Genomic DNA, 24,486 nt, shown 5'->3' on the forward strand with positions numbered 1-24,486 from the left:
CCAAACTGCTGTGTAATGTGTAGATTCCTGAGATGGTTCTAAGTAGACACATTAAATAAGCTACACATTGTCTAGCCCACTGGTGTGACGGCAAACATACCTAAAGTGCACAGATACAAACAAGAAATGTACTCAAATTAGAATAATTACAGACGATGCCGCTTTCATAAACCTGCACAACCTCACGGCTGCTTGGACACCTCAAACTCGACCATTAAAAATAAATTAAAATGCTTCACATAAGATAGTAGTAATAACATTAATGATACGAAAATCAATACATACATTCTAAAATATATATATCCCATTACAGTAAATATTACATTGGATGTAAACCGTTTGAACAAAGAAAAGTTTTCGGTTTTTATCTCCACAACAGCAGTTAACACTGTTTGCGTTCCGCTGGCCCTGTCGTGAATTAACTGCAGACTAACTATTGCTACAGTTTGCACAGAATAAGAATCTGTAAAGCTGTTTAAATATACTTATTAATTTCTGGTGAACGGCAGTATTCACCAAGACACACTGAATGGGCTACCATATTAGTCTGTACATACACACGTCAACACACTGCAATTAGATGCAGGACTGGAAGGAAAAAAACTACAAATAAAAATTAATCGGAGACAAGAGAAACAGAGCTCCATCTGCTGGTCTTTTGGAGAAATGCAGCCACTCGAATTTGACTGTATTAAGATGTTGTCTTTTAGATTAATTTTCCTTCTTTGCATCAATAATGCACGTCACGAATTCAATATAATTCGTAACTTGACAAAATGATGAGAATGACAAGACCTGCTTCCTGCCACACTATCGGATGCGCAATTACACCCCGCGAGCAATAAACCGTAAACGCTCCTACAGGTCAGTCAAAGATCTCCCTAGCATTAAACAATTCTACTCATTTATACACAGCATTACAGCAGCCGTACAGTCACAATATGCACAATTGGCTGCATCGGCCAGCTGGTGTTTTGTCTTCTTTTTTCGTACATGGACGAAAAATGAAAATGAAAATGTTTGGACCTCCTCTTCAGCATTGACCGCTTCGTTAAAGGAAAAAGGAAAAGAAAATCAAATACTTCAGATTCATTGTTCTGATGAGTTTAAATATGCACTGTGCCTTTGGAATCCTTTTGTATCGTAACTTTTGTACCCTTTTGCATTTCGGAACTCATTTCTGGCGGCTAAGAGCACTGTTGTGTTTTTTTTTTGTTTTTGTTTTTTGAGGTCGTATTTTGTGTTTTAAAAGGCAGTCTGTGTTGTTGCGAGACTGATGCCAAGCTGAAACTGGATACAAAACTCATCGATTTGATGTTATATCTGAAAACTGAAAATATTTATCTTAAAAGAATAAAAAAAGACTTGTCTTTGTGTAAGAGTGAAAATAATCATTCAAGCATAAGTCTAAAAAAACATAATAAAAGAAAACTAAAAAAAAGGTCATGTGTGGGCCCCTGCTCCTGGCCCCACCCCTTTGGCATCACTGGCATTAGCAGGTCGCTGTGCTACACGCAGACGACAGCTGCGCTGTAAGTGTAGTTCTCTGTCCGCCCTCTGGACGCAGGCCGAGCAGCCCTGGTAGAAGAGTACTCTGTGTGTGTGTGTGTGTGTGTGTGTGTGTGTGTGTGTGTGCCTCCCTACTCTCACAAAGATGTCTCTGCATCCACAAACTTCTCTGTCCCCTGCTCGTCCTCAACGCAGATCTTTACATTGGACACCTTCTCCTGGCTGCAGGAAACAAGAGCGAGAGTGAGGGTTACTGCACAAACAGAGCTCTGTGTGTGTGTGTGTGTATGGGCATGTGTGCGCCTGTCTGTGTGTGTGTGTGTGTGTGTGTGCATGGGCACGTGTGTGTGTGTGTGTGTGTGTGTGTGTGTGTGTGTGCATGGGCATGTGTGCGCCTGTCTGTGTGTGTGTGTGTGTGTGTGCATGGGCACGTGTGTGTGTGTGTGTGTGTGTGTGTGTGTGTGTGTGTGCACGGGCATGTGTGTGTGTGTGTGCGTGCGTGTGTGTGCACGGGCATGTGTGGGTGTGGGTGTGTGTGCGTGCGTGTGCGCAGAGTCAGGGGCAGTATAAAGCAGGAGCTAGTGGGCAGGATGCTTTGAATACTTGTATTAAAACTGACTAGTGTCTTGTGCAGACACTAGCCATCCATGTTTTACATTAATTAGTCAATAAAACACTGAATTAACTATGATGACTTAATGTTCTTAAATACAATTAAATATAGCTATGTTACACACTCTCTTCCCACGATTATATTTGCATAAATGTATCCAATATGCTACTTCTTTTCCATACATTCCGATTAGCACTTTTTCACCAAGCTTCCTGCCCCAACAAGCCCACTGCCTGATGTGAAGAAACGCAGAAAACCTGGAACCAGATCAGAGACGTGTGTGAAGCACTTCTGTAGTGCAAATCCACCAGATTCATCACCAGCTGCATCAGTGGGTTTGCAGAATAACTTTTGCAGTTGTCAAATTGATACATTTGGTAAATTATTTAATTATTATTTAATTATTTAAAAAAACAATTTAATTGTAAAAAATACAGCTGTAATGAACTGAGCCACATTCTGCCTGGCATTCTCTGCAGTTCACACATGCTTATTGTTTCACTACATAGATTCACTTCAGTTACTTAATCAGGGTCCAGGCTTCCATTGCAATGAAGGCATGAATGAGACACAGGCTAGTATGAATACACCTCAGCACTCGCACTCTCGCACTCTCGCACTCTCACACTCTCACACTCTCACACTCTCACACTCTCACACTCTCACACTCTCACACTCTCACACTCTCACACTCTCGCACTCTCGCACTCTCGCACACTCGCACTCTCGCACTAATCTCATGCAGGCGGTCACTGCAGCAGCTGGAGTCATTGAGGTGTGGTTACAGGTGTGTGATGTGCATGAAGTAGATGAGCTCATCTGAAGACTGCAGATCCAGTGTGTGGGGCTTGCTGAATAACTCCAGTGCCACAGTGGCCCAGGTTAAACTGACACGTTTAAGTGTAGAGCCAATGGCCCAGGATGACCCAGGACAGATCAGGAGCCAAGAGCAGGAAAGGGTTAGGGACACAGAGGACAGGAGACAGAAAGAGATGGGGGAAAGGTAGACGATTATAAGAGCACATTGTAGCTAACCTTGGGCTAGGTTTCAACGTTTTGCCGCTGTCAGCGTTCATGGCGACAGCTTTCCACATGCCGGTTTTGGCCATTTCGTCAGAAATGTTTACGACAGAGGGGTCAGAGCTGGATGGGGGAGGGAGACAGCAGACAGGCGTTGAGCGGTGCAGCAGGTTAGGACAGGGGAACACCCCTCACACACGCTCAGCTCTGAGAGGCGCGCTGTTAACAAAGCTTCAGCAGCATCCTCTCCTCAGCCCTGCGCTTACCTCAGACACTTCATACTCCACCATCACATGACCATCTCCAGCCACCTCATACACTTCCTACTCCACTGTCACATGACCATCTCCAGCCACCTCATACACTTCCTACTCCACTGTCACATGACCGTCTCCAGCCACCTCATACACTTCCTACTCCACCGTCACATGACCGTCTCCAGCCACCTCATACACTTCCTACTCCACCATCACATGACCGTCACATGACCATCTCCAGCCACCTCATACACTTCCTACTCCACTGTCACATGACCGTCTCCAGCCACCTCATACACTTCCTACTCCACCGTCACATGACCGTCACATGACCATCTCCAGCCACCTCATACACTTCCTACTCCACCATCACATGACCTTCTCCACGCTCCTCTCTGAACCAGTCAGTCACAAGTGAGTAAAAATAAGCATGGGCTGATTTGCTTTGCAAATCCCCACATGGTTCATGAAGGTCACCTTGTAGATCTTTCAATAAATAACAAAGGCGGCCTGCGTAGGCACATTTGTGTATGTACAGTGCAGTCCGTAAGTATGTGGACAGTGACACAATTTCTGTTGTCTTGGCTCTGTAGTCCAGCACATTGGATTTGAAATTAAATGATGAGTATAAGGTTAAGGACTGTTGACAGTCCACTTTACTTTGAGGGTGTTTACATCCATATTGGGTTATCTGCATAAGAATTATCCGATAATATAACTTCTGAAAGGAGCAGCAGAATGACTTCCGGAGTGTACAGAAACATTTTATCGGATCAATTCCAACCAAATGTCTCCAAATCATTGGATGGTGATCTCTCATTCATCTTAATGATGTTCCAAACAACATTTTGGTAAGCCTCTCAAAGTCTCTGACTGTTTCTTCTTATTTCTCAGCCAAATAATGACTTCCCTGACTTTCATTGGCAACTCATCATGGTCATCATGTTGAAAAACCCTCAATAATAGATTCCAAAGGCAATCAAAAACCATCAAGATAGATACTGAAATCTCTCATATGTATGGGGACCATGTGGAAACTGGGAATTCCTGCAATTCCTACTCAACCCACCCAATATGGATGTAAATACCTGGAAATAAAAGCTGAACGTCTACACTGTAACCCCATATTCATTATTTCCTTTCAAATCCAATGTCCTGGAGTACAGAGCCAAAACAACAGAAAATGTGTCACTGTAGTCCGTAAACATTGGGTGTAGACACAAGCTGTTGACCGTCTCTGTGGTTTCCTGTCACGAGGAAGGAGGATGAAAGCTCAGTTTTAATGGCGGTGTTAGGGTGAGCCATGCACTCACTCTACACGAGGAAAGAAGCTATGGCATTAATCCCCAAACATGACCTGCACAAAAAACACCTTCAAAACAGAAATCAAAAGCAGGCCCGAAATAAAAGACCAACCCCTCCTCCAGTCTCTTCGTCCGGGAGAGAGGTGTCAGAGGCTACGCTGTCCCATCTGTTTCGAGATACACACCACCAGGATGATCAATGCTCACCGGCTCACACTTAATCTCAATAAATGTCGCTAATCGATAATAATTTATCATAATTCCATATGGCACCACATTAGCAATGTTCTTAAAATGAACAAATTTGAGGATATTTTATGCTTACCAGGTGTACGAGGAATTGCGGAGCAGTGTTCAGTTTGTTTTTCTGTACAACTCTTACAGTCCAATTACAGAACTTACCAAACCAAATTAGTACATAACACGAGGTGAGAGATTACATAAAAGGGAAGTGTTTCTTTGGAAACAAAGGTGAGAAACATTTCTGGGGGTGTCAGAAGCCTACAGCGCAGTCTCAGCTCACCTGACTTTGAGCGCTTTCACGGGGATGTTGAGCGAGTTGCCCTCATCGTATGGCATGGCCTCGGTGTGTGTGTCCAGCATATGCTCCGCCTCCTGCAACTATGGAAACGAGCTTTACTGCATATGCCCGGCACAGAGCTAAAGTGACCGCGATACGACACATACACAAGTGAATGATTTCTCAGGGAATTTTTTAAGGGCGGGGAGTCTATTTGACTGACATCAAATGAGGAGGGCTGCGTGAAAAGGATAATGATTGGAGGGACTGGAAAATTAACAGACGTTTGACCAACATACATGCCTGGTACACAAAGACGTAAAATCTAAATTCAAATAGTTTTCCAAGAAGTGGATGAAAAAAACCCAAAAAACTTTGATTTGAGTTTGTATGGCTATAAAGAACTGAATGACTTGAGGAAAAAGTGAACTTTGATTTCAGCTGGTCTTTAAAGCTTTGCCCATCACCCAGACGGACTCGGGCGGGCGTGGTTCCTCGCGGGCGGTATGAAAGGCCTCACTCTACCTCCTTCTCCTTCTTTTTCTTGTCGTCCTCGTTCTTCTTCTTGCTCTCGGGCATCAGGTCGTCCAGCCAGCTGAGCTCACGCTTAGTGAAGCACATGTCCATTAGCTTCCGTACGAACACCAGGGCCAGCACCTGAGAGAGACCAGTGTGTGAGCACAGCAAAGCCAACACAGCTTACTTTTACTTTATAGCTTTTCATAAATAATCTCAAAACAATAACAAATTCGGTAATCTTGTCGCTGATTGTATCGTTGCTGCTGATTTACATTTCATGTAAATTATGCTTTGTAAATACTTTGAAGTTTGTATTAGACAGAGTCAGAATGAGAGCGAAAGAGTGTGAGCGAGTGAGAGAGAATCAGTGAGGCCGAGTGTGTGTGAGTGAATGTGCGAGAAAGAGTGAGAATGAGAGAGTGAGAGTGAGCAAGAGAGAGAGAGTCCTCTCAGAAAGTGACAGTTGACCGCTCTCGTGTCAGTAACAGGTGAGTAACAGGTGAGTAACAGGCCCCAGTGGGCCGTGCTCTGGTGTCAGTAAAAGGTGAGTAACAGGTGAGTAAAAGGTGAGTAACAGGCGAGTAACAGGCCCCAGTGGGCCGTGCTCTGGTGTCAGTAAAAGGTGAGTAACAGGTGAGTAACAGGTGAGTAAAAGGTGAGTAAAAGGTGAGTAACAGGCCCCAGTGGGCCGTGCTCTGGTGTATTAAAAGGTGAGTAACAGGTGAGTAACAGGTGAGTAACAGGTGAGTAACAGGTGAGTAACAGGCCCCAGTGGGCCGTGCTCTGGTGTCAGTTAACAGGTGAGTAACAGGTGAGTAAAAGGTGAGTAACAGGTCAGTAAAAGGTGAGTAACAGGCCCCAGTGGGCCGTGCTCTGGTGTCAGTAACAGGTGAGTAACAGGTGAGTAACAGGTGAGTAACAGGTGAGTAACAGGTGAGTAAAAGGTGAGTAAAAGGTGAGTAACAGGCCCCAGTGGGCCATGATCCGGTGGCTCAGCAGTACCATCATGGGGAAGATGACGGCGGCAGCGGTGGCCTTGATGACCCACAGAAGCACCAGGCAGGTGACCTGCACGATGGTGAAGACGTGCACCTTCCACAGCGGCACGTAGCGCAGGTAGATCAGGTCCGGCTGGTGCTTGGCCGGCATGCCGAACAGCTTTAACCTGTCAAAGAACTGGAGCCGCCCGCAGGAGAGACAATTAAACACAACGCTGACGTACATTTATTCACATCAAAAGTAACATTTTGAGCCATTTTGAGCAACAATTCACGTTGTTCAGTGTGCGGGTGCTTGCTTTTTACTAAGTCCATACTTCAGTTTTGAACCGGTCTGAGTTTATGGATGTTTAGAGTCTTATTTATTTTACCATAACCCCTACTCCAAAATAGACTAAAATAGTGCCAATGATGTGAGATAGTATGACTCATTTAAAAAATGTGTAACGGGGTAAGGAGATTTGTCAAGCAAACAGTAACTTAAAACAAGCACGTTTTTTCTACTTAAAAAATAAGATTTTAAGACTAAAAGTTCAGCCTCCCTATGACTGAAGCTTAATGAAGTGACTAGAGTGTGTTGATGTGGTGATGGATGAACTGTAATGTAATGGAGAAGCAGAATCAGGCAGAATTACATGTGGGGTACCGGAGTATGTGGGGAGGCCACAGACCGTGCGGTACTGCAGAGGTGGGGAGGGGAGCTCCGTTAGCACGACCGCTAAACCGCACATTCTTACCTGAATGCCTTTGAGCGAGGAGACGCCCATGTACAGAAAGACTCCGTAAAGCACCGGCATGGGGATGAACTGAGTAGAGGAGAGGGAGAGAGGAAGAGAGGGAAAGATTAATAGAGCCATCGCCTCACAGCTCAGTTAACAGCTAACGTTAATGCGCTTCTGTTAAAGGTGTGGAAGGGTCAACAGTTAGTAAAGTTAGTAAAGTAGTAGATTTACAGTTAGTAAAAAACGTCAAACCAGCCAATCGACCTATCGAAACAGGGACACTAGAAATGAACACAAAATTTCTGCCATCAATTACGCTGAGGTTAGGTCGATAACACAAACTAGACCTGTACTTCATTTGAAAACCGGAACATTCCGGTCGAAAACTGCAAACACAACCGAGAAAGCCAGCATCGTTCTACCCAAGATCCCATGGGACTGTGACGTTGTTATTCCACCATTCCAACAGGAATAATTGAACAGGTCTTTCATACGCACTCACTCAACCCCCGCTCTCCACAGTGAGCAGGTAGTGCGATATCAGGAGTTCACGGACCAAACGCTTACCTCAATGAGCTGTGCGATATGCGCACACAAAAAGAAGAGTTACAACCTGCTTTATAAATTCAGTGTGGGAGCTATAAAAGAGAAGCGGGTCTGATGATGGCCTGAACATCAAAACGTCCGCTTTTATCGCTCCCGCGCAGAACATGAATTATGAAAAGCAGTTAAAGTTCCAGAAAGCTCCAGGTGACGTCGGACGTGCCGGGGGAAGCGGGGAAGGAGACGGGCGGAGGAGCCTGCTCACCTTCAGCACGGAGGTCATGAAGACGGACATGCCCATGAGGATGAAGATCATGAAGCCCGTCACCCTCTGCTCACGGATGCCCAGGAACTTGGGCTGCTCGCCGGGGGCGGAGCAGTGCGACTCCAGCTTCAGGCTGTTGACGTGGGAGATGGAGAGCACGGTGGCCGCCACGAACCAGGGCAGGCCCATGACCGAGCACACGCCCAGCATCAGAGACACCACCAGCAGGTCCAGGTGGTAGCCGCAGCCTTTCTGTACAGGGGCATTACAGATGCTACAGTCAGCTGAACCTTTTGTATGTAAAGCGACTCACAGTTGATTACACGAGCGCAACTCAACTCCACGTCCTGTCAGCCGCAGTGTCTGCAGGCATTTGCTTCAACCGTTTGCTACACCACCTGATTTCACTAGCTCATTATCCGAACCAAGCAGGTAAAGCAATTAGTGAAATCAGGTGGTGTAGTGCACGGTAGAAGCAAATACCCGCAGACACAGACACTGCGGCCTACATGGAGTTGGACACACATGGAAACATGGAGTGGAGTAGCGCTGGATTAGACTATTTTAACTGCTGAACTAGTTAACCAGGTTACCAGTGGTTCAAGCCTCAGCTTCACTTTGTGACATATGCAGCCTTTATCGTCGCTCCCGATGTTGTAGACGGGCCTCGCCCTTACCTTGAGCCGGTGCTCCTTGCGGTTGATGATGACTGCGGTGATCTGCTGGTCCATGAAGATGAGGATGGTGCAGAGCAGAGCCGGAATGGCCGCCGCCAGCAGCGTCCACCAGGGGTTATCCCCCAGGGGCGAGATGAACCAGCCGCGGTGCTTCGAGGTTGGCTGAGCATAACAGGGTCACATCTTACACATACGCACGCATGTACACACGCATGCAGAACACATACACGCACCAACACACATGCGCTCATGTACACATGAACAGCATATACACACCCACATTTACACTAGCACGCCTTACACCTGTAAACCTGTGACCTAGAAGAGACCGATATCTCTAAATATACAGTGCCCTCCATAATGTTTGGGACAAACTACATGGAAACTATGTATTAGAACCGCTGTAATTTCTATATGGTGAAACCAAAATGTATAAAAATACCCTTTAATAAAATCTGAGAATGTGTACTTTAACCAAGTTAATTGTGTGACTCCAAATCAAAAATTGTGTCAAATCAGAGGCGAATCAAGACATAATGGGTCTGTACTTAAATTATCCAGTACAGACACTACTATCCGACTAATTCTACTATCCACAGTTTTTGTCACTACTTCACACTGCAGAAAACACAAGCCCATACCTCAAAGCGGTCAGGGACATTCAGTTTCGGAGAGGGTATGCCCACAAGGTAGTCGACAAGGACCATGACCATGATGGTCAGAAATACAGCAAAGTCACTGATACACGACCGCACCTATTGGACAGACACAGTCATGAATATGGATCAAACAAGTGATCAAATTATACACAAAAAGAATGCATACCTACAAAAATGTTCCAATGCAATTTAAAGCAATCCCACAAAAATGTTGTTCTTCTAAGGCAGAACACTGCATGTCGTGAATGAACAGAATTACAGAGTGCGTGTGTGTGTGTGTGTGTGTGTGAGAGAGGTTACCTTGGTGGGGAAGTAGCGCTTGGTCTTAAACTGCTTGAGGAAGGAGGAGAGGAAGAAGGTGGTGAAGAAGAGGATGACAGACCAGAAGAGCACATCAGGGATGTAGGGGCCTTCATGCGCACAGGCCGAGCCCACAAACTCCCCATGTAAATTGTGGCACATCTGTGTGATGGAGGGAGAGAGGGAGGGAGAGAGGGGGGCAGAGAGACAGGGAGAGAGAGAGAGTGAGGGGGGAAAACAGACAGAGAGGGAGAGAGATAGAGAGAGGGGGTAGAAAGAAAGAGGGAGACAGAGGGGGGAGAGACAGAGAGATAGAGACAGAGAGAGGGAGTGAGGGGGGGAAACACCGAGAGAGAGAGAATGTGTGAGTTGCTACTACATGTTTATTGTATAAATTATAAATATCATGAATTGACCCCCCCCCCCCCATTATTGGTCTCATTATTGCTGTGGTAAGGTAAAGGCACTCACGGACACATTGAGGTTACTCCAGGGTATGGAGTCTGGCGTGAAGCCTGATTGGTTCCAGAGCTGTGTCGTTTCTGTGGTTACGTTGGCCGGTGGCGAACACTGACACCTGAGAGCATAGAGGAGTCAGCACAAACAACCAACAACTATCAGCACACAACGCACACACACGATCCTCTTAAACACACACACAGCACAGCACAGCACATACACACTCCTCTAACACAGACACACACACACATAGCACAGCAAACACATGCTCCTCTTACACACACTCTCCTGTAACACACACCACACACACACACACACTCCTCCAACATACAGAACACACACATGCTCCTCTTACACACAATCCCCTGTAACACAGACAACACACACATGCACCTCTAACACACACACTGTCCTCTTAGACACACCCCACTCTCTACTGTAGCCACTAAGATGAACTACTGTACATTTATGTTGGCAAGAAAAACAATAGATATTATGCTTATTTACATGAAGTATCAGGCTTTTTATTTTATTTAATTTTATTTAAAAAATGTACTCAAGTTTCACTCAAGTCATTATATCTGGGGGGAATCCAATGCCTGCCTCCCACAGTGCTAGCCCGTGCTCTATGGGAACAGTCACTAAAGGCTATTTTCCCCTCCCGCCCAGCAGGGGGAGCTGTGGCTCTCTCAGACTCACGTGTAGAAGGTGAGGTTGTCCAGCTGGTTGTGCATGTTGACGGGGAACATCTCGCCCAGCTGGAAGAGCTTCTCCAGGGCCTCGTAGATGAAGATGATGCAGATGAGGGCGGCGAAGGCTTCCTCCGTGAAGCGCGTGATGTAGCAGACCAGGGAGCTGGCGTCCGTGGCGACCAGCACCAGGCAGAGGAAGGCCGTCCACAGGCCGATGCTGGTGCGCAGAGACAGGTACGTCAGGCCGTAGTCCCTGCGCGCAATCAGAGAGGTTGTTATTCACACGCTCCATATGCTCCTGAGCTGCCATTAGCTCAGCGTGAGATGTATTCCATGAACACAACATATTTATTACATGGTTTAAAAATGGGCATATTCTCATATACTGTGGAGGTTTTAACAGAGGCTAGGAACGTTCTTGCCAGATATAGGAGCCTAACTAGCAGGATCTGTTAGCAAAGTGGTGAAATATTCTGTTAAAGATACTTCCATATACTGAAATATATGCATTCAGATACATATTGCATATTCAATACACAGTGACAGCTTTCTGGGCTCTCTCATTTATCACTGAAACAATTATATTCTAGGTTTTATCAATATTGTCATGAACTCGTTTGAAGGAGCGTGGTAAACACTGCACCGGTCCACAAACAGACACTCGATTAATGAGCTGTCTTCTTAGAGGGCACCCTGACATTTTCATGGCTTGATTACATGCCCACATTTCTGGCAGCGCTTGAAAGGCGATATTATCTCACCCCCTAACCCCCGTCCCCAGAGCATGATGAGCCAGCATCTCTGTGGAGGTGGGGTGGTGTGGGGTAGCCCACCTGTCTGTCACACACATAAATACCCATCACTGCTACAAATTGGTTTTAACTGGTGGTTTTAACTGGTGAGCAGGCTTCTGTGAAGACAGATGGATTGCCTATAACTGGCGAACAGCCTTTAGTAAAGACTAATAGGTTGCTTATAACTGGTAAACAGGCTATAGTAGATAAGTAATAACTGTCGAGCAGGACTTAGTAAAGGCTGGATTGATTGGCTATACCTGGTGAGCAGGTTTTAATAAGAGCTGAACTGATTGGTTATAACCAGTAGCAGGGTTTAGTAAAGACCGATGAGCTGATTGCACTCACTTGCAGAACTTGTAGAGGATCTTCTCAAAGACTAAGACCGGCCCCGTGCTGCCTAGGATTGTGAGGGGCTGTCCCGCAAACAGGGAGAAGGCCACGCCTGTGAGAGACGCCCCGAAAAGAGACTCGATGGCACTCTGTCCTCACACAGGGCAGGGACAAAGCGGGAGGGACAGAGGGGGCAGGAGAGTAAGGAAAAAGAGAGGAAGACAAAACACATTTATGATTAAACCTCACTCTCATCCCTCCATTTCCACCCTACCCCTCCACTGTCTTTTCCCCTACCTCTCAAACATATGAAAAACCCAATCCACTGAGGGACCCATTTGTACACAAACACTTTAAATTTGCCACAAAGTGTACATAAATGTTGACGGCTACACTGAGCTATGGAAGGCCTGTGGTCTGTAACTGTACACAGTGACAGTTTAGCTAAATAGACGGTAGCACACAGTGGTAAAGGGGCACTCACGATGGACAGCTGAGCTAAATGCACACAGTGGTAAAGGGGCACTCACGATGGACAGCTGAGCTAAATGCACACAGTGGTAAAGGGGCACTCACGATGGACAGCTGAGCTAAATGCACACGGTGGTAAAGGGGCACTCACGACGGACAGCTGAGCTAAATGCACACGGTGGTAAAGGGGCACTCACGACGGACAGCTGAGCTAAATGCACACGGTGGTAAAGGGGCACTCACGACGGACAGCTGAGCTAAATGCACACAGTGGTAAAGGGGCACTCACGACGGACAGCTGAGCTAAACGGACAGTAGCACACAGTGGTAAAGGGGTACTCACAATGTTGCCCTTAGTGGCCTCCCCCAGCAGCCCCCCGAAGGTGATGACGGGGGACATGCAGGCGCAGTAGAGGAAGAGGATGGAGGCCAGGCACTGCAGGCTGAGGGCGTCCCGGATGTCGCTCCAGTAGAACGGAGCCTTGCGCCGCACGTCCTGCACCAGGCCTCCGAAAAACCTGAGACCACAGAGCGCAGAGCGGTCAAACCCACATTCATCTGAACACTGCTCCACACTGCTGCTGCTTACCACTGCTCCACACTGCTGCTGCTTACCACTGCTCTACAGTGCTGCTCTAACCACTGCGCCACACTACCGCTCTGACCACTGCTCCACACTGCTGCTCTAACCACAACTCCACTGCTGCTGCTTACCACTGCTCCACACTGCTGCTCTGACCACTGCTCCACACTGCTGCTGCTTACCACTGCTCTACAGTGCTGCCCTAACCACTGCTCCACACTGCTGCTCTAACCACAGCTCCACTGCTGCTGCTTACCACTGCTCTACAGTGCTGCTCTAACCACTGCTCCACACTGCTGCTCTAACCACAGCTCCACTGCTGCTGCTTACCACTGCTCTACAGTGCTGCTCTGACCACTGCTCCACACTGCCACTCTGACCCCTGCCCCACACTACCGCTCTGACCACTGCTCCACACTGCCACTCTGACCCCTGCCCCACACTACCGCTCTGACCACTGCTCCACACTGCTGCTCTGACCACTGCTCCACACTGCTGCTCTGACCACTGCTCCACACTGCTGCTCTGACCACTGCTCCTCTGACCACTGCTCCACACTGCTGCTCTGACCACTGCTCCACACTGCTGCTCTGACCACTGCTCCACACTGCTGCTCCATAGAGTTGAAGTCAGTTGAAAGTTTGAAGTTTGAAAGACACAGAGTTGTGTCTGGCCTACTCATCAAGTTTCTCCTGAATGTGTCAAATGAAGTATAGTTAGAGCCTGTTACCTCATTATCACTCCCTGTGAAATTCTCTCAGGCACCTTCATTGCGGGAAGCACTTACCAACTAAAAGTTTGATTAATTAAAATCTGACAGACAGGAAGACGAGAAGCCCTAAAATGTTCTCAGTTCACAGTTTGGCTGTCCTATATCAACCGAGCTCAGCCTGACACCTCAACTCTTAATATAGAAGCTAAGTCAAGCATGTGTCCACACTTGGAAATAATACAGCCTCCCCCACCCATCCAAATGGTTACCATATCAGAGGGACCAAAGAGCATTAACTACACGCAGTTGCAACATCACATTTTCAACGAGTCAACTATACATTACTGAATTCACTTTGTCATTCACTTTGCATGATAAATGTGTCAACACAAGTCATGTTTTACCTACATCCCAAACAGAAAGAAAGAAAAAGCCAGATTAGGCATTGCGACACAGAGAACTTCTTCTTATGATATATTCGCCCTAAGCATGAGGTCCCAGAAACACAGAAAGTAACTTAACGTACAGTGCTACAATGATGTGTGTGCAGCAGGGGGGAAATTAGCCTCTGATTCAGCAGGGTTTAAGGTGGGGTTTAGGTTACCTAGGGTTTAAGGTGAGGTTTAAGATTCCCAGGGTTTAAGGTGGGGTTTAAGTTGCCCAGGGTTTAAGGTGGGGTTCAAGTTACCCAGGTTCCTTAGGTTCCTCAGATGGACAACAAACCAGGAGCCCAAAGGCTTCCAGTGATCATCAGTCAGAAAGTGGGAAATCCTCTAGCACTGTGTGGCCTTTAGTGTCGCTGGCTGAAACGGACTCACGGGAGAAGCCCACACATTTCACACACTGTAGTGGTGCTCCCTGTGTGGGGAGCCTGTGGTTCAGTGAAGCCCAACTGGGGACAATTTGGGACTCGGCAGGGAGGATCACCGCATACAAAAAGTGCCCTGATTGCCCCAGAATCACGGTCCGGGGATCGAGACGATGAGGCTTGAATTAGGCGCTTCGATCTCCTTTCGGCCGCAGAGGGGCAGGGGTTGTAGCAGTGTTTCCTCAATTAACTTGGGTGAAATAAACGGGGTACAATTGGCAACCAAATTGGGAGAAAAATTGACAAAATCCAAAACCAAAAAAATGCAATAAGATAATTTAATATAATTGATATGCTAGCTCCGTAATGCAGAGTGCTACTTTGTGAAACCGTGTCCTTCACAAAGCCCAGGAAGGTCACAAAAACTTCACATGAAAGACGCCTCCAGCCGTGTCCAGAGCGCGTCAATTCAGCACTCCTTTCCCAATCGTCGTGTGAAGGGCTTTGAAGATTTGCAACATTACAGCATCGAGTTACCCCCCTCTGTTCCTCCCTTTCATCCCGCTAATGCCCGTTTAATAAGGTGGTTGTTCAGTTCTGTGGAGTCAGGTCTTATACTCGCTCATCAAAAGGGACTTAAGCAGGCACCCCCCCCCCCCCTTCCCTCCACCAACTGACACAGTCCAGGATAGGTCCTGTTCATCAGCACACCCCTAAAACCTCCTCATTGGTATGACCTGGCAGGAGGCATCTATACACCTGGAGCCGTTTGGAGCTGTCTGGAGCAGGCTGGGGCCACTGGCCTGGTAACCCGTGGGACACCACGTATGTGCTTCCAACTGTATGTCATGTGTAATAATGTGTCTTTGCCCCCGAGACTCTGGAACAGCCTCCCCTCCTATATCACATCTGCTGAATCAGTTTTCACCTTAAAATCATTAATGAAATCTAATCGTACAACCTATTTGCACAGGCTGGCCTTCCCCAATGCAATGTATTGATTTTATTATTATTTTTTTTTAACTTTTAATATGTCCTAGTATTTTTGTACTCTTTGCCTTCTTCAAATGCTTCGCCATTTACTGTATTTTAGCTTCTTTGTTCAACACCATGTGCTCATTGGCAGAAAGGTGCTTTGTAATGTGGGCCTCTGCAGACTCACCTCCCAGTCCTCTGGAGCTCAGGCCCTGGTTGGTGGTCCTCCTCCTTCACCATTTCCGACGCTGCTGCAGAGCCGTTGGGCTGGAGGGGCATCTTGCGCTTTTCCTGTGACAGACACCGGCCCCGACGGGTGAGACACCACAGCACTGACCCTCTGTGACTGCCGCTGAGTCACCATAATGGAGTATCCTGTGTAAAGTGTTATGTGCTGTGACACTGGCTTTATTGCACTCTGCTCAGGCGCGTTACCTGAGATGGGACGCTCTTTGGGGGCTCGATTCGTATCTTGGGGTCCCATTCTCCCGGGGGCAACACCGTCACCTGGTCTAAAAACTCATCTATGCCAGACAAGAGGTCGGTCCTGTCTTTGGCTTTGTAAGCAACGTCATGGAAAACCTGTGAAGTATGATGAGAATTCAGGAATTACCTCATGAATATATTATACATTTTGTCTGTAGGTTGTTAGCTGCTCATTATATCCTGTGAACTGGCATACCTTTTTGGTCATTACAGTCTGCCTGGAAGCAGGTCCACAACTAGCTGTAAAAGGTCATGCATATACCTAAACCCAAGTAAAATGCAATACAACAAGCAAATAACAATAAGGGAAGCCTGCTGAGATGGTTAATTACCTCACCTACGACTACAATTGTTCCTCATAATAATGAGCTTTGTTGTTATTCATAAACCTGTCAATCAGGAACATTCTGTACTTATTGAAACGTACAGAACACATACGCATTATGAAAGAGAAGGTGCGAACACACACTCATGCATCATCATATTCCAGTGAAACAGCAGGTGTACACACTCATATACAGTATTATTCCAGTGAACCAGCATGTGTATACACATACTCATACAGTGTTATTCCAGTGAAACAGCAGGCGTACACACACACTCATACAGTATTATTCCAGTGAACCAGCATGTGTATACACATACCCATACAGGGTTATTCCAGTGAAACAGCAGGTGTACACACACACTCATACAGTGTTATTCCAGTGAACCAGCAGGTGTACACACACACACTCATACAGTGTTATTCCAGTGAAACAGCAGGTGTACACACACACTCATACAGTGTTATTCCAGTGAAACAGCAGGTGTACACACACACACACACACACACACACACACTCATACAGTGTTATTCCAATGAACCAGCAGGTGTACACACACTCATACAGTGTTATTCCAGTGAAACAGCAGGTGTACACACACACACACTCATACACAGTGTTATTCCAGCGAGATCCTCACCTCGTCTGTCATTAGCGTGGCGATGGACCTCCCGATCTCATGGTACTGTGTCTTGTTGCCGGAGGGTCCTAACAACAGAAACAAAAACCTGCCCCAGACAGGCACTCCATTAGAGAAGTGTTCACACAGCGTACCGCACTGCCTTTCTCTGCTAGCAGGGAGAGCAGCCTGACCACTCACCACTTTAAAATAGGAGCGTTCGCAAAGATTTTACATGTAAATGCTGCATGTATCACAATTCAGATATTCACATGTAAAAAGAACATTTCACCTGTGAAAAGGACATTTTCACACGGCTGTATTCATGTGGCTGAAAATGTGCAAATGTGAAAAGAAAATGGGTCACACTTGAGTCATTTGAATATTCACATTTTCACGTCGCTGACTTTTTCAAATGTGAACTACAATATTCTCATGTGAAAGCAAAGGTTTTAGGTTACCTTTTTCCCCATACTCAGATTATCAATGGGATTATTTGCATAGCATAGATCATGTGTACTTTTCACCTGTTGGGTCATTTTTGGAAACGTTATTACATTTTTTCCATAAGGCCGGTTCCCCACTGCCTCTCTGGCAGCAGGCAGGACAGCCTGCAGTCACCACTTTAAAACGGCAGCGTTTGGAAGAGATTTAGCCTGTAAACGCTGTAATAACTGGGTGCTGCATCGCTGCGCTCCTGAAAGAGCGGGGGAAGGCGCAGGGGCAGAGAGTGTCGCCACGGCTTACAGGCACTCTGGGCACACAGAGAGCCCAGCCAGCCGTGCACTGAGCCCAGCTGCACAGAGCACTCCGCTGGAACAGACACATTCCTCACACGCCCGTTCCCACGCGCCCTCCCGCACCGCCTCCGCTGTCCACCGGGGGAGCTCTGGGTCAGCAGGGCACGAGAGGCGCGTCCCATCGCTCCAAAAACGCGTCCCCCTTTCCTCCACTATCACCTCGTCTCCTATCCGGAAGTATGGGGGGGAGGAAAGGCGGATACATATTTTTCACCCATCGTCGTTGCTTAGGAGGAGGGAAGCCACAGTGCAGAGCCCGGGGAGCAATGTGGGGATAAGGGCCTTGCTCACGGGCCCAACAGCTCTGCAGATCTTATCTGGGCTAGAACCACTAAGCGTCCGGGTCCCAGACATGTACCTTAGCCACTACGCTACAGGCCACCCGCTACATTGGGACCTGGGGGCAGGGAGGGTGGGGAGATAGGGGGCGAGGGAGCGGAGTGAGGGAGCGGAGTGGACGCAGGATTTTGGGCAGGTGGGGGAGCAGTACCTGGTGGGGATGGGCACCTCGGTCAGGCCCGTCAGCAGCACGGCGGGGGACAGCCTGATGAAGGCGATGATGGGCCTCTCCAGGAAGTTCACCTCCCCCACCAGCACGTTGGACACCTCGGCGCCGGGAGGGATCTTCTTCATGAAGTTCATGTCCACCTGCAGGGCCGAGAGCAGGACCTGGTGAGGGGCACACACTGGCCAGCGGGGGCGCTGTAGAGCCTGAGCTCAGGGCAGCTGGGGAATATACACTCTGAACTGACGCTGTAACACCGACCGGCAGCAGGGGGCACTGCAGGGCCGGGGAGAGGGGTTTATCAATTACACTGAACTGACACTGACACAAATTGGGCACCAGGGGGTGCTGCAGGGTCAGAAGTTACTGGGACCAGGTGCACCCCAACACCGAACCACATTACATTACATGAGGCCAGCTTTTCATCCCTAGCCTGTGGCTCTCTGAACGTGACAGCTTTAAAGAGACCGCCTTACAGGCCTAGCCGTATTTCTAAAGCATGTGACATGCGCCCCCTAGTGGCAATGAAACGGCCGAAAGGTTTTTAGGCGGCCGTTTTAAACGAGCGTGGGGGAGTGGTTCCTCTGGCTTTTGGAGGCAGCTGGGCTGCGTAAATCCAGTTTTGGAAGGGAGGGAGCGGGTCGCTGCCAAGGGAGGCGTTAGCCAGGGGGAGTTATGAGCGGGAAAGGGGCAGGCGGCCAAAGCGCCAGGAATTCTGGAACTGGAGCAACGGTTTCATTGAAAAACTCGTAAACACAACACGCAGGCACGTACATGCACACGGACACAGCGTTGCCGGTGACTGCCGCTCAAATCTGCCCGGCAGCAAGAACAGACATGTTACAGACATCCACCCGCAAGGATTGCACAGCACTTTCACAAGTGTTCACGTGTAACAGAGGCACGACACGTTACACAACATCCAAGGGCTACAGGACAACGCAAGGGGGCCAAAAACACACTTACGCAACCAGATATGACCACACTCTCTACATCCATCCTACATCGTAAAAACAATACAAAGGGCAAAGGTAGGAAACCAAGAAAAACAGAAGATATCTGGATACATGTCCAGTCTTTTCAGCATATTTCACAACTACTCAGGACTTCACGGTTGGATCTTCACTGTAAACAGAAACCGCCGGCTGGGCCCGGCTGTAAGGGTCAGATCCTTCCCCCTCACGGTCACACACACACGGTCACCACAACCAATCACAGTGACACGACAGCCATCGGGCTTCACCACGGTTCACAGGTTCAAGGCGCCACACACAGACCAAAATCTCACGGTCACGGAACAAGGACAGCAAGGGTTTGATTGGTGGGGGCTTCAGGCGGTCGTGCGGCCCGGGGGGAAACTTACTGCCTGCTTCCGGGACCCCCCTCCGAGGTACCCACAACTACAGTGAAACGTCAGGTAGCAGTCCTACGGTCCAGGGTGCGAGCCGGGCGAAACAGACATGGACAGGGTCATATTTATGGTCCAATCATTCACAGGGTCACATCTTAACCATCACAACATCTTAGTCCCAGGACTTATGGAGCTCTCTGTATATCCCAGATCATCCCACAACATGATGCCCCATGCACAAACAGCTTTTCTCATGAGCCGAGTCTCACCAGAAGAGCTGTATGGGGTTTTGTCCGTAGAAAGAAGGAGGTACAAACAGGTGTTTGAAGCAGATTTTGATCCAAGGCCAATAAAAGCTGATGATTATCCAAGGGTAATAGTGGCCCAGGGTCATTTATGGGACCAGTTTATTTAACCAGGAAGAGAGCGGTGATACACCTGACCATGTGCTGCTCAGTTTCCGCCAGGGACAGTATATTCAGTCTTTGCTTTGGCGCTCCCTGGCATCTTACAGCTTCACCGATATGTCTGAGCAGAAGACCGACCGATGAGACTTCACATTCTCATCATGTCCACAGAGGGGCAGCTGCAGGCCTCTCTGCGTGGCGGACAGGTCTATGTTTTCAGGGTGTGGTAGTACGTCTCCCAGAGGTAGCCTTATGGGGAGAGGGGACTGGTTGAGCAGGAACATCCCCACCCCTCCACCTCCCGTTCCGTCAGACAGAGCTGTGGGTTAATGTGAGCCGCTAACAACCACACGCAGGCTGGCATCGCTCAGGGGCCACAGAAGGGTAGAAACAGGAGCCCTGGTCTTTCTGCAAAGGCCTCCACCCCAGACAGACCCTTGCCCTTCTAGGTGTGCGAGTCGAGCAGTGGTGTGAAAGGACTGACCCGTTCCTTATGGAGTGTGAAACACTAGCCTGCTCGAACGGGGCTAAGAATAAGCGCGGGGTTCGGAGGATAGGTGGTGAATACGGACACAAGAGTTGTCTGGGGCTCGCGGGAACGGTACCTAAAGGTGAGGCCTGTAAAGCGAGCGGTCCCCTCCGCCTCGTCTTCCAGCTCTACCTTTCTTTTCACTCATTGACCCCTTACCTCGCGGGTATGCGCGTGTGTGTGTGTGTGTGTGTGTGCATGTGTTGCCACTTCCAGAAGACACAGGTATAGTCTCTCATACCTTAAGACAGTCATACCTGGCAACGCGTAAATCTCCAGAGAGATTCAGAGCGTTTCAGAGGTGTAGTTTCCGAGGTACACACGACAGCAGAAAGTACGAACACATCTAACTCAGTCATGTGCTTGTGCAGGTCAATTAATAAAGAAACACTTGAGAAGAGTCGGGCTTTAATGTTAATACTCCCGAGCAGAAAAGCCATAAGGTGTTGGGGGTTGAGTGAGAGCCGGGAGCTGGCCTCCAGTGGGTGGGACAGGGGACTCTACCTTGCTGAAGTCCACGGTGCTGTTCTCCCGGCTGCCCCCGGCAATGCGGCTCTCACTGGGCTTGCTGTTGTCCAGGTTACCCGGGGCTGACTGTGGAGACGCCAGGAGTCCTGAGGGATGGGGGAGGGGGGCAGGAAGTCAGACTGTCACTAGGGGAACAGGGCCTTGTGGTGTGTCTGCGGGGCGCATGCAGTGGTCACATGCGGTGGCGAAGCGGCCCAGGGGGGTGCCGATAGCTCTGAACCCGGCCCTGTCAGCAGCTGGAGGTCAAAGGGCAGCAACGACCCTCAGCCACAACCCAACGTAAACTCTGAGGAAGCGGAAACCACCTGTTGCGGTTCAGATGTTTCTGTCGATGCGCCGGACACAGGCAGACCGCACTTTAACCAAACGGGACATGTCCTCCACATTGGTCTTCACCTTTCACCTTGGAGAGTGTCATGAATAATACGTTTCCCCTCAAAAATAAGTTCCATGAACAGCGAAGGGCGATTAGTGGCTTTCGCGTCAGTTGTCACTCAAAGAGACAGCAGCTGTCACTCAAACTCTCGCCGAAACCGACCTTCCCTTCAAATGATATATTAATTATATATTTCTCATGACAACAGTTTCCAGCAACACAGCCGGCGGACATGCAGTTCGTCTACATCTGCCCTTTTATACTACAGGCTGCTTCAGGCAGCTAGCCGGCTATAGCACTGAGCAAACTAAACCTAAAAATCAACCAATACAGAGGCCTGAGGTATTGCGGGAAGAAGTATGATCCATCCAGTGGAATGATACACACTTTTGACACAGACTAATCAGTCTAACAATCAAAGAGCTGCATTTTGTGTGAGGCATTGCGTTTATAAGCCTCTCCTCTGGCAACGGTGTGTTAACACTTCCTGCATTGAAACACGGCCTTTATTATGTTTGCAGGTGTTTATTAGCACCCGTAAACATAATAAAGGCACTGACTGGCCCTAAGGGCTGAAAAGCTCAGAGCCATAAAAGAGCCTTGGCTTGTGTAACACGGCAACCGGACAACCAGCCGGAACATGACGTTAATCAAAGAAAAATACATTTTTTATAAAAAAGCAGGGACAGGCAAACTCTTCTTATGCCCGCAGACATGAGGAGCAGGCAGTGATGTCATCGCTCACATTCCAGAATAAGCCTTCTGGGCAGAGTGGAAAGTGGGAGGAACCTCCAGGGACACGGAGTTCAGGGACCTGGCGCTCGGGAAGACTCTCGAAAACTTCAGACAGATTATGTACGGAACAAATATATCTCCGACACGCACACCCCTACGCGCTACCGCAATAATCCTAAAACAAATCCCTAAAGCATGCGTCTTATCCAGACATCCGATCCTGTTCCCACTGAGCTCTAAGGAGAAGGATTGCTCCTTCAGCACCATCCAAACCGGTAGCAGACAGCCGTCGGAAGGCGCTCCGAGGTTTTCCGAGCGCCGGGCGGCGCTGCCAGTGCATGCTGGGAATTGTCCGGCTGCGGAACGCGGTGCGCGCGTGCCGCCGGCGCATTCCTCCCGCGCGGCGGACTGGAGATAGCCGCTAGCGGGTAATGCTACACCGTGCTAATGGACTCCCGTGCCCCTCTCCGCCATCTCGCCTTTCTGCTGAGGGAACCGGAGTGCGCTGAACAGGCCGCCATAAAGAGGGGCACCTTCAGCCGCTCCCAAAAAGCACCCCCCTCCGCCCCAATTAAAGCAAATGTCACGCCGCTCGTTTCCTCTTTGATAGCGTTGCTCAATAGCGCATGGCGTTCCCTCGATGGGCCCGTGGTGAGAGGGACGTCCTGAGCTCAACTGAGGACAGGGCCAGCCACAACTGCCCTGCCATGTGATGTAGGGCCACAAAGTCATTATCCTAAATATTATTGACTGTATGACAGGATTTGAAGGCATTTTGCTTTCCAGGGCAAATCACACAAGTAGTAAATGGATATGTACTGCAGAAAAACGCAACTTTTATAAGGAACCTGAACACCGAACTGTGTGAAATACTGAATATTTACACATTTGATAACCTATAAAATGAAATACTTCCGATAAACCATATTGACAATGTTTTATTTATTTAAACATACTTGCTGCGGTAGCAAATATCCAAACTTCAGGAGGTCATGCAAAATAGTTCAGAGAAAAAGAAAAAAGCACAGAGTCAGCAACAGGGCCTTACAGCCATCATGATTGACCAATACCCATCACATGATCCCACGAAAGAAAGACTGAGACGGTTTTACGCTTTAAAAAGACATTAGATAACAGTGAAAACAGAGTATCGCCCTGCCCCACTTCCAGGTATTTGTTAATAATTTAAAAGTGCCGAGAGGATTCACCGCTGGCTTCACTTGGCTCGGACTCAGTCATGTGTTTCCACAAACTTTGTGCTGTTTGCAATGTCACATATGTTTGTCTTTAGCTTTTTTTAATAAAACGGTGCGAGTTTCATTCAGAACAGGCAATTCACTTCAAGTTTTGTCGCAAATTCTCACCTTTGCAACGCATATATTTTAATATTCAATCGAAGAAAAACAACTGACAATGGGATTGCTAAACTGCAGCACGGCGTGAATTAATGCCAACACAGCTAAAACAGCAGTATATTGCCCGGGCCCAGAGTCTGCCCTTCGCACCAAACTGTATGAAAAGTGACGTGGTGTCGGGTGCAGGAAAAGAGCAGGGCTTCTCCAGCTAAAATAGACGACCCTTGCCTTTCTTTATTTCCTATCCAAATGAGTGAGTGGAATTCTCTTCAGGCCCCACGACCGCCTTCTGCTCTATAAATACACAAACCCCAGGACCGGCCAAACAGTACACAGTGTCAACCGCTCCAGAGATGACACCATGCAGACACCAGCTTCGGGCTTTTTTCCAGTCGAGGAGAACTGGAGTGTGTGTGTGTGTGTATGTGCGTTTTTACCCGTATGTTTGTGTGCATACGGGCGTGTGTGTGTGTGTGTGTGTCTCTATTACCAGACAGAACAGCGGTTACACAGTTGAGAGGCTAAGAACAGCAGTTGAGAGGCTAAAGGAAGTACATATGACCTTATCTGCTGACAGCAAGAAACTAAACAATAAGACAAACTCGGAAGCTAAACACAGAACAAGGATTCTGGCAATTTCCACCACCCAGTGAGATGAGGAACAGTCTAAAAAACACTGGGATTTCAACAGGCATAGTACCAGAAACCCTCCTCACTATCCTAATCTACATATCAG

At 48.1% G+C, this 24,486-nt stretch overlaps 1 protein-coding gene across 4 annotated transcripts in view; it reads right to left on the reverse strand.

The window, feature by feature from the left end:
• Positions 1-1,586: 1,586 nt before the first annotated feature.
• The window catches only part of slc4a7 (solute carrier family 4 member 7), an 80,375-nt gene continuing 57,475 nt past the window's right edge, over positions 1,587-24,486 (reverse strand). For 3 of the 4 annotated variants that reach the window (XM_061254756.1, XM_061254764.1, XM_061254747.1), the window contains exons 8-26: positions 21,261-21,370; positions 18,455-18,612; positions 17,186-17,273; positions 16,169-16,315; positions 15,921-16,024; positions 12,999-13,173; positions 12,200-12,333; positions 11,065-11,310; positions 10,378-10,483; positions 9,907-10,068; positions 9,589-9,702; positions 8,948-9,109; positions 8,271-8,522; positions 7,478-7,546; positions 6,745-6,918; positions 5,749-5,880; positions 5,227-5,324; positions 3,158-3,265; positions 1,587-1,731 (exon numbers count right to left, since the gene is read on the reverse strand). In XM_061254756.1, the coding sequence (XP_061110740.1) occupies positions 1,647-1,731; positions 3,158-3,265; positions 5,227-5,324; positions 5,749-5,880; positions 6,745-6,918; positions 7,478-7,546; positions 8,271-8,522; positions 8,948-9,109; positions 9,589-9,702; positions 9,907-10,068; positions 10,378-10,483; positions 11,065-11,310; positions 12,200-12,333; positions 12,999-13,173; positions 15,921-16,024; positions 16,169-16,315; positions 17,186-17,273; positions 18,455-18,612; positions 21,261-21,370 (2,624 nt within the window). In that variant the 3' untranslated portion in view covers positions 1,587-1,646. Of the gene's footprint in view, positions 1,732-3,157; positions 3,266-4,815; positions 4,871-5,226; positions 5,325-5,748; positions 5,881-6,744; positions 6,919-7,477; positions 7,547-8,270; positions 8,523-8,947; positions 9,110-9,588; positions 9,703-9,906; positions 10,069-10,377; positions 10,484-11,064; positions 11,311-12,199; positions 12,334-12,998; positions 13,174-15,920; positions 16,025-16,168; positions 16,316-17,185; positions 17,274-18,454; positions 18,613-21,260; positions 21,371-24,486 lie in introns of all 4 variants that reach the window. The other variant, XM_061254774.1, reaches the window with a different exon arrangement.

The sequence above is a fragment of the Conger conger genome, chromosome 1 (assembly GCF_963514075.1).
Source record: "Conger conger chromosome 1, fConCon1.1, whole genome shotgun sequence".
Taxonomy (NCBI): Eukaryota; Metazoa; Chordata; class Actinopteri; order Anguilliformes; family Congridae; genus Conger; species Conger conger.